The sequence below is a fragment of the Mastomys coucha genome, unplaced genomic scaffold, assembly GCF_008632895.1.
Source record: "Mastomys coucha isolate ucsf_1 unplaced genomic scaffold, UCSF_Mcou_1 pScaffold6, whole genome shotgun sequence".
Taxonomy (NCBI): Eukaryota; Metazoa; Chordata; class Mammalia; order Rodentia; family Muridae; genus Mastomys; species Mastomys coucha.
The window spans coordinates 90,957,362-90,968,060 of NW_022196912.1; the positions used below are offsets into that span (position 1 = coordinate 90,957,362).

Below are 10,699 nucleotides of genomic sequence, written 5' to 3' on the forward strand. Positions count from 1 at the left end.
CTTGTGCCCAAGGTCTGCTCAGAACACTAACCCAGACAGACAGGAAGGAACGGGAGTCACAGGGCTGGTGGAGTTCCTGTGTGCCTGGTCCTGCTGGACCCAGTTACTCCCAGTGTTGGGACAGATGTGGTTCCTCCTTACCTCTGATCCTGGGTGTATCAGAGCTCCTGGGAGTGGAGCTTCCTCTGGGTGTTGTGAGACAGCTGCAGAGCTTGAGCTCAAGGTCTCTGACCCTGGGTGTGTCAGAGCGCCTGGGAGAGGAGCTTCCTCTGGGTGTTGTGAGACTGGCTGTGGAGCTTGCGCCCAAAGTCTGCTCTGGACCCCAGCCCAGGCAGACCAGAAGGAACCAGAGTCACTAGGCTGGTGGAGTTCCTGAGTGCCTGGTCCCACTGGACCCAGTTACTCCCAGTGTTGGGACAGATGTTGGTTCCTGCTTACCTCTGATCCTGGGTGTATCAGAGCACCTGGGAGTGGAGCTTCCTCTCAAACCTTTAATTCTTTGCGTTGCTTTTGATCTGGGTGTTTTGTCCCAGTAACAGAAATAAAACTAGCTTAGTAGTCTAAAGGTAAGCTGTGTTCCTCCATTGAGCAAAACACATCCACAGAACCATAGTTGATGTATACCTGTTAGATTTTCAAAATATACTAAATGGAGTAAACTATAAAACAATGCATACATGGCCTTGATTTCTCTAAGAACTTAAAATAACAATATATAAAGTATACCATAGTAAATACAACAACGTATATATGGACTATAGGTTTGGGAGATATGGTTAGATTTATGGAGAATGGGCTTTAAGTTTCTTTAATATAGAAAATTATATCACTTTAATCTTTGTTTTCAGTCATATGGGGCTTTTTACTCTTTAATATATATGTCTTACATGTTTTATGATTTAACATAAAACATTCTATAGTAGCATGTTCAGTCAAAATAAAACACAGCAGAGGGGGGTGGGGAGGCCATGAGGAAGTGATAGAACTTTCCAGGAGCCAATCAGGACCCAACCTGGGTTCCAACCTCCCTGGCATGAGCCAAAGGAATGTTGCCTGTTACGTTTGAAATGTTCGTTTGAGGGATTCTGTTGGCCTTTCTTTTGTGGGAGAAAATGGCTTTGGGAGCTAATGAACAAGTGGATTTGGGGGGTGGTTTGAGGTGTTTGGCATACATTGTCTGACCCTTGAGGTCTGACCTTACAAATATTGCCTGTGACATCCTGGGTAACAGTGGTCCTCAGACACCAGCTCATAAGGTAAGAGGAAGTTTTGACTTCTTGGTTGATGACAGTAATAGCTAGCTCTCTCCCAGGGTCTGGCCTCTAGGCCTTTGGTACAGTTTCTCTTGTGTCCAGGGAGTGGACATTTGTGAGGGTTTCCAAGGAGGTAAGAGGAGACAGATACCACCTGCACAGTGTGCCCCTGTGCAAGTGTGCCCCCTGCAAGAATGCCCATCTGGAATTGTGCCCCCCAATGCCCTTTCCTTCTCAACCCATTGCCTCCCAGGATGCAACTCTCCCTGTGAGTCTGTCTTCTACACAGGTTTTCACCAGAGCCTAAGTGAGTTAAGTTCTCAGAACTGGAGTGAACTTGTAAAATCAAAATTATTTATCATATTTCAAAGCAGTGACTTATGCTGTGTTATTTCAAACATGGGTACCCTGCTCTCTTACTAGTGAGAGCCGGCCAAACTCTGGGTAGGTGCTTATTTTATGTAAACTTTTAATAGTAAAACTGCTTTCAGATTTACAGGACAGCTACAAAGACAGGTTTGAACATCCCTTATATCCCTGTGTAGCATCCCCTGTTGTTAGTGTATCACAGTACTTGGGAGTGGGGGGGGGGCAGTGTTGCTTTTGGTTTGCTTATGTGTTTTATAAAGTTCATGTGATTCTGACTTGAACATGCCAGGCAAATGCTTGATCCTCAGCACTGTCTCTATCTCCTCTCAAAATTGTTGGTATGGTGTCTGGTACACCATAGTGTTCAATACATACTTATAGCCATGAACTAGTGGATAAAGGTACCTGCTGCTAAGCCCGAGGACCCAAGTTCAATCCTTGGGACTAGAGAGAGAGATGCAAATTGCCCTCTGATATCCAGACATGTGCATGTGTATGCACACATACGTATATATACAAACACACTAAATAAATCTAATTTCAAAATAAAACAGAATTCTCTATTGAAAATGAAGTCAACACAAACGCCCCATTGATAATCCAAGTTCCTTAAACACTGGGGAAAGATCAATGACTCCTTTATAATGTCTCCCACCTTACACAGGTCTTCATTTGTTTGTTATGCTAGTGTGTTACGGGGGCATGTGCACACGCGCTGGCACACGCATACCCAGGTAAGCTTTCCGCCTCTCATCCTGAGGTAGGATAACTGGGATTGCAGATATGTGTCACCACGTAGGCTTTTCTTCTTTTTTGCGTAGTTTCTGAGGGCTGAATTGGCTATGCAGAATTGCTTGGCTAGCACATATATCCACTGAGTCATCTCCCCCGACGCCAGGCTGTAATCCTCTTTACCAACCGGGTGGAAGCCTAATTCAGTCACAGCATCATGACATCTTGGTGTCTTCTCACTCATCTACTTGTTTTGAACTACTGATAGGTAGAAATGAGTGCCTACTGTTTGCCCGGGCCTCTTCGGTTTGTGACTCCTAAGTATAAATTTGGGAACTGTTGGCTCTTCCATATCTGTTTCACATCTTTTTTTTTTTAATCTTTTAACATTCATGTCCTTTTTTAAAAAAATTATTTATTTCGTGCATGTGGGTATACTGTATCGCTGTCTTCAGACACACCAGAAGGTGGCATCAGATCCCATTACAGATAGTTGTGAGCCACCATGTAGTTGCTGGGTCTTGAACTCAGGACCTCTGGAAGAGTAGTCAGTGCTCTTAACCGCTGAGCCATCTCTCCAGCCCTTGTTTCACTTCTTTAAGGTTATACCTTACCTCAGTATCTAATGGAACAATGTAATTCTAGAATATATGCTATCATGACAAAAATGTCTCATATTGGGGGGAAGAGTACCAGTTCAGGTATTAATTATTCTATGGGAGTAAAACCCATCTATGGTAGTGCCCAAATACACTTCTTTGAAGCCTTTATCCTGAGTCAGTAGGAGGAACTGGAATGGTTGTAATCAAGGAAAATGAAAGTGGTTCATTTGGATGGTAGGCTATTCAGCAATTAATCTTTTTATGTTTTCAGAACTCAGCTGTGGAAATGATTTTGTCAAAACAACTTTCTCTCAATGTTCAAGAAAGCATGCAAAACGCCCAAGATGAGCGGGAAGTCAATGAGCTGCAGAATCAACCTTTAGAATTGGACATTATGTTAAGAAATGAACAATTAAAAAGGATGGAGGTATGGGAACATGAAAACCACTAACAGCATGATTGCATCATTTACCCAGTGCAATACAATATATTTTAATTACCAAAAACTTGCTTGTATGGAGTGAAAAGTCTTATTTAACCTTTGCCTGATGATCAATTTGGTAACTATATAATTATGTACTAATCAGTAAGTTGTATAACTCCAGCCATTTGAAAAGGGGGAGAGTTTAATGAACATTCGACTTCTTTCTGTACCACAAAGTTCCTGAAAACTTGGAGAGAGTTTGGGGAATCTGACTCATCGTACATTTTCACAGCCCTGTGTCGTCTGGCTATGGATAGACTGTCTTCCCTAATCATCAGTATACTGCGGCCTCCTCCTTTAGATTGACAGCTTTGTTTATAAGCAGTAATAATGTATTTTTAGTTATTAAACCTGAAAACCTCATACAGGCCATGTTTCTACAAGTGAAACCCTAGACTAGCAGTTCCAACTTGTGGGTCTCAATCCCTTTGGGGGTCAAATACCCCTTTTACAAGGGTCACCTAAGACCATCAGAAAACAGCAGGTGTTTGTGTGTGTGCGCGCATATGCGTGTGTGTGTTTTGAGACAGTAACCCTGTGTAACCCTGGCTGTCCTGGAACTCACTCTATAGATCAGGCTGGCCTCTAACAGAAATCCACCTGCCTCTGCCTCCCTAATACTGGAATTAAAGGCATGCACCACCACCACCTGGCTGGAAACACAGATATGTCCATTGCAGTCATAACAGTAGCAAAATGACCGTTACAAAGTAGCAATGAAAATAATTTTATGGTTGGGGATCACCACAGCATGAGGAACTGTATTAACAGGTCGCAGCATTAGAAAGGTTGAGAGCAGCTGGTCTAGATGGTTTCTGCTGTTCCAGATAACTCTACAGAACAGTAAACATGTATCCAATCCAGGAGAAGGGTGAGATCCTACATGCTAATCTGTGTGACTTCCTTTAGGAATTATATACCCACTTGGAAGCAAGAAAAGCAGCCACTGAACTTCTGAAACAGTCGCAGCCTCTCAACCAAGCAGAAGAGCAAGCCTCAGGTCTGCCCACTGACGGATCTTCAGTGTGCCACTTGGGCAGGCTGCAGCAGGAGCTTCTCACCTTGAAGGAAATTAAAGAAAGGCAGTATGACCTCCTTAACGGTTTTCAAGACCAGCTGCTTGTGGCCGAAGCCTCACTGAACACCTTCTCGACAGAAGTGGAAAACCTCAAAGTGTAAGTGCCTGGAGACTTGGGTTCTTGGCTCTCTTGCAGCCCAGTGTTCCAGTTTATGCTGCAGAAAGACTTCAGGATTGTAAAATCATTCATAGAGACCAATTCCATGTTGGACCACTAGTCTAGTATGTTCAAGAGGTGCTAACAAAAAGTCACAGACTGGGTAGCTTAGGCACGGCGACGCATTACTGTTGTGAGGGTGAAAAGTCCAAGCTCTAAGATGCTGGCAAACTTTGTGTCGAATGGATCTTCCCTCTACTTCAGGATGTCAGCCAGCCATGTCTTCCCAGGGTAAGATGAGCTCTGGGGACAGGGATGGGGGTTGGGGTGCCTCTTAGCTATTCATGTTCACAAAGGGCCCACCTCCCAGTACCATTATATGGTCGCTTCCCTTTCAACCTAAAGCATTTGAACCCAAGATCCTGTTTCAGAAAAGCAATCAAGAGGTCTGTCAGACGACTTGGTAGGTAAAGGCTCTTGCCACCAAGCTTGGCAACCTGAGGTTGGTACTCCATGGAAGGAGAGAACTGTTGCCCACATGAATGTCCCCTACCCTATGAATAAATAAGTACATGTTCTTAAAAATCGAACAAACCCAGAAAACAGCAACAATAAAATAAGAATTTGTTTGGGGGTGAGCGTAGGCATTCAAAGCACAGCAGGAGCTATTTAAGAAAACTGTTGGGTTCATGCTGTGTGTGTGTGTTACTGAGGACTGCGTTTTACACATAAACAATAGTGTGACTATCTTATATATATGTCGCCTAGTATCAATATAATTGGTTTAGCTGGGCAGTAGTGGTACACACCTTTAATCGAAGCACTTGGGAGGCAGAGGCAGGAGGATTTCTAAGTTTGAGGCCAGCCTGGTCTACAGAGTGAGTACCAGGACAGCCAGAGCTACACGGAGAAACCCTGTCTTGAAAAAATAAATAAATAAAATATGTGTGTGTGTGTGTGTGTGTGTGTGTGTGTGTGTGTGTGTGTGGTTTAAATTACTGCATATTGAGTATTGCATATCTTAATTATTTCATTTAAATGTATTCATTTTGGGAGTTGGCAAGGTGGCTCAGCAGATACAGGCACTTGCTGCCACGCCTGACGACCTGAGTTTAGTTCTCTGAACCTATGTGTCTTAGTGTTGCTATTGCTATTAAGAGACGCCATGACCATGGCAACTTTTATGAAGAAAACCATGTCACTGGGGCTGGCTTACAGTTTCAGAGGTTTATTTCATTATCATCATGGTCAGAAGCCTGATTGCACACCGATAGACGATAGACGTAGTGCTAGAGAGGAGATGAGAATTCAACATTCAGATTAGCAGGCAGCAGAAAGAGACAATGACCCGCTAAGCCTGGCTTGAGGCCAGGTGAGGCCTCAAAGCCTCCCCCCCAGTGACAGGCTTCCCCAAGGCCCCACCTACTCCAGCAAGGCCACACCTCCTAATAGTGCCACTCCCTAGTGACCAAGCATTCAAACTCATGAGTCTATGAGGCGATTCCTATTCAAGCCACCACACTATAAACATAGAAGGGGAAAAATGACTCCACAAAGTTGTCCCCTAACCTCTCCATCCATGCTATGGCCTGAGTCTCCCCACCTCCATCATACACTAAAAATAATAAATATATTTTTCCTTTGGTTTTGGAAATAACAAATGGTAGATATAGAGATCTTAATGTATAAATATTTCTTATCCTAAAGGTTTGTTTTATGCATATTTCTAAATGGGCTTTATTTTCAGCACTACCCCTTAAAACTATTTTATATTCCTAAGATATTCTTGATGGGAGGAAAGAGTGGTAACAAGGGGTTTGGATACTGTGGTAGCTTCTCCGGCCTGGACTAGGCTTGGGGACTTTCCATTTACAAGTCATTTACATACCTTCTGCTCTTCGCCTCACTCCTTTCCCTTTATTTCTTCATTTTTATTCTTTTTCTAGAGGCTCGCTAGACAGTGCAGCCTATCTGGGGAAAATCAAGAAGTTCCTGGAATCAGTGGAAAAACAGAAAGACTCACTAAGCAAGCTTCACATAGAGTGGGCACATTTATCCAGCCTCCTGTCGGCCGCAGATCAGAAGCTGGTGGAGAGCCAAATGAAGCAACTTGAACATGGGTGGGAACTTGTGGAGCGGTTGGCTCACAGGAAGTGTTTCCAGCAAGCCACAGAACACAGCGAACTCACCTGCCTCCTGAAGAAGGCCCAGGACCTCAAGGTTTCTCTGCATGAGCAGCAACAGCGCCTGATGCCAAGTCTGAACCGTCCAGAACAACAGATGGGGATGAGGGACATGGTCACTCCAGCTGCTGAGCTCCAGGCAATCAAGTATGAGTTTTCGGATTTAAAGCGGCAAGCTGAGCTTCGCATAAAGAGGCTTTGGGGAGAAAAGGATAAGAAAACTCTGGAAGATGCAATAAATAATTTGAGTAAGCAACTGGATGCATTGGAGCCTCTAAACCGAGAGGTAGAAAATCGGGTTAAAAAGTGTGACTTACAGAACAGGATAAAGGAGATTCTGTCCTGGGTCAAGAACACGCTGGCGGAGCTCATGATTCCCATCGCCCTTCTCCCTGACAACATCCTTTCTCAGATCAGAAGGTGCAAGCTGATTCACGATGACATTCTGGCTAAGCAGCAGGCTGTGGAGTTGCTGGTGGAAGAGGTCAGAGGCATCATCCCTAGCCTTGCAGAATGTGAGAGTGATGGTTTAAATACTCCCCTGGAGGATTTACAGAACCAACACCAAGCACTGCTTTTGAGATCAACTGAGAGGTCCCAGCAACTAGAACTGCAGTTGGAAGAAAGAAGCCAATTGTTTGCAATTATAAGAAAGGCTCAGCTCACGCTTGAAGAAAGTGAAACACTGATGTCTCCCACGAGGGAGAGAGCCTCCACAGAAGCCGAGCTGGAGCGTCGCCATGCTGTCTTGAAGGCATCCCAAGAGCAGCTGCAAGACATGGAGAGCGCAATCTCAGCACATCTTCAGGAACTTACAAATGCCTACAAGGATGCAAACATGTTTGAGAAATTGTTTCTGGATGATCAGTTAAAATATCTCAAAACAAGGACCAACAGAATGCAGAGATCCCTTCAGAATAACCGTGATGAACTCAAGCACAAGATCAAGTCTTACAGAGAATTCCATGAAAAAGCAGCAGTGCTTGAGAAAGAGGTTGAGAGCATCCAGAACGGTGGACTTCTCCCGCTCCATCAAGAGCTGAAGCAGGATGCTAAAGAGCAGCTCAGTAATCTTAGAGACAAGCTGGCTGCTATTCGAGGCAGTATCTCACAAGTGTTGACATCTGAAGAAGTGTTTGACTCTATAGGGCTAAGCTGGGACGGTTCACTGCTTGAACGGTTACAGACCCAAGTGCTTGAAAGGGAGAGGGAAGTGGAAGAAAAAATCAAGCAGCTGGACACATTTTTAATAGCAAGGGACAGATACCAAGCATCCCTAAGTAAGATAAGGGCTGTGGATTTGCAAATTAAGAAAGAGGCTGAATCACTGCTGAGAGCCTCCAGTATGTCACCAGAAAGCACCCTGCTCAATGCACACACTTTGATTCGGAAAATTGAAAAATCCAAACGCTGGCATGGTGAGATAATCAGGAAATTAAGCAAAAACGAGGCTTTTGATGACTCGTTCAAAGAGAGCGAGATGCGGCAGCTAGAGCTAAATGCACAAGAGAATTCTAGGCTTCAAGAGGATCTCCAGAGCATGCTGCTAGAACTACAACCAAAAGAAATGCGTGAAAAGGAGTTCCAGGAGAAGCTAGAAAATGCCCTGCGTGTTTTAAAGCAAATAAAGTCTCGGTTACAGCAGCCTTTATGTGTAAAGTTGGGGGTTCAACATATTCAACATGAGAAGGAGATTTGGGAAGCATTTGGCGAGCAAGTTGAGGCAGAGATGTGTGGTCTTAGAGCCGTGAGGGTTACTGGGGAGCAAGGAGAAGAAAACGCTCCTGGAACCAGTGGCATGGAGGCAAAATTACAGGACATTGAAGGTCTTCACAAGGAGCTTAGTGAAAGCATTGATCTACACACAGTAAGTTGTCTTTGAAATTGTAGGTGTTTAAGGAAGGCATCAATCTTTACTGGTGGTTATTTTGCTCCAGGTTATGTCAGTATTTCTAAGGACGGTACAGGTCCCACAGGAGCGTTCTCTGCAGGAAGACATCTGCCTTCTAAAAGGCAGGGAGCCACTTTACCCCGTTGACGCGCTGAGCATCAAACTGCAGTGCCTTATAAATCTGAGAAGAGATGAAGCTGACATCTCTGTTTCCTTCACAAGACCCATTGAAATCAGAATGAGATTTTTTTTCTCTCCCTTTAGTGATAGTAAAATGATATTGAGTAGAAGTTTGGTACAGAGGGAAGGACAGCAAATATAACTAATGGGCAAAGCTCCTAGGTTCAGTTCCCGACACTAGAAAAAAAAAGTTAAATTAAAATAGGAAAGTTGAGTCTCAGAAACATGAAGGTCCTCTTGGGATTGATGCTCTTAGAGCAGCAACAAAATCAGGATTCAAATTGACATTTGTCTAAGTCTACAGCAGGCATCCTTACATGTAAGGCCCATTGGCCAAATCCTGTCCATAGCACTTGATTTATAAATAGAGTTTTATTGGGGCACAGCTATACCTATTATTTATGTAATGACTGTGGCTGCCTGCTTGCTATGACAGCAGGGTTGAGTATTTGGGATAGCTTGCTGACTTCTCTGTTGGAGAACAAGTCTAACATGCTCCCCGTCTCCTTCTGATAGTTGGCAGGTATCTTAGGCAGGATCCCAGTGTCCCAGCAGTGGCTAGCTGGTTCCCTGCACACCCTTGTCCAGCTTATCTTTAATCTATAGAAGGGGAAACTCATTTCTTTTACTCAGAGTTAGTATAAGATAATGGGTGTAAATGCCATAGAAATGTAAGAGATGGTAAATTCTTATGTGCTATTTAAATGGCTTTGGATGGGTAGTGGTGGCACACACCTTTAATCCCAGCACTTGGGAGACAGAGGCAGGTGGACTTCTGAGTTCAAGCCCAGCCTGGTCTACAGAGTGAGTTCCAGGACAGCCAGGGCTACACAGAGAAACCCTGTCTCGAAAAACCAAAAATAAAATAATAATAATAATAATAATAATAATAATAATAATAATAATAATAATAAATGGCTTTGTAAGAGATGCTGAATAATTCTAGTGCTTTGTTTATTTTTAATGGTTTCTAGAAACTCTCTGGATAACTCACCCCACCCAGGAATAATTTAATTAGGGCTGGACAGGAAGAGATCTTTAAATTCATTTGTTATCTTCATGACAAGGCTGAGGTATAGGGACATCCAATGACGTGTCTGAACTCAAGTTGATGGCAGATATGTTAGTCATTTGAAACACAAGAGATCTGGCTCATTTGTCCATAGATATTAAGGTTGTAGACATCATATGCAATGTTTCATTTAATTCATAGCCTGTGCAAGAATCGCAAAATAGGAATTATATACCTACTGACAAGATTTGTGAGATGTTATTTTAAATTTAAATTAGGTTTCTTCAAAAATATGACTATTTTTCCTTTTAGCTACTCATTTTTAAATATTAATGTAATGCCATAAAACCTATAAGAACAGGCAGTCAGCTCTCCTGAGACTCAGGGAATGAGCGAATGCACCATATTTGAGAATAGCAGAAATCCCCCAAGTTTGGAAATGGCATGACTGTGTTTGATCTCCCATTCACCAGGATGTCCTGACCAGTGCCTATGAAAGTGCTACCTGCTATGACGACACAGTCGCCGGGGCGGCAAGGATTGTCACATCCCTGGAAGCCATGCTTCTATCACACAGAGTAGACCTTCACAATCCCAAAGAGTCACTGGAGCTGGCGCGCTTTAAACAAGAGGAATTGCAATCAGTAGTAGCTGATTTACAGAGCCTCACCGAGACATTGGGGGCTATCTCCAGCCCCGAGGCCAAAGAGCAACTTCATTGCACTTTACAAGCACTAGCAGCTAAGAATTCCGCCTTGAAGGCTGGGCTGGAAGCCCAGGAGGCCGAGGACGACAGGTAGGTTGCCTGTACTCTCAAG

General features: G+C 43.7%; 1 protein-coding gene across 5 annotated transcripts in view; it reads left to right on the forward strand.

Annotated features, from left to right (window-relative positions):
* The window catches only part of Syne2 (spectrin repeat containing nuclear envelope protein 2), a 396,202-nt gene that overhangs the window by 236,561 nt on the left and 148,942 nt on the right, over positions 1 to 10,699 (forward strand). For 4 of the 5 annotated variants that reach the window (XM_031355750.1, XM_031355751.1, XM_031355749.1 and 1 more), the window contains 4 exons: positions 3,228 to 3,383; positions 4,350 to 4,615; positions 6,562 to 8,665; positions 10,355 to 10,677. In XM_031355750.1, coding sequence (XP_031211610.1) covers positions 3,228 to 3,383; positions 4,350 to 4,615; positions 6,562 to 8,665; positions 10,355 to 10,677 — 2,849 coding nt within the window. Of the gene's footprint in view, positions 1 to 1,062; positions 1,257 to 3,227; positions 3,384 to 4,349; positions 4,616 to 6,561; positions 8,666 to 10,354; positions 10,678 to 10,699 lie in introns of those variants that run through there. The other variant, XM_031355753.1, reaches the window with a different exon arrangement.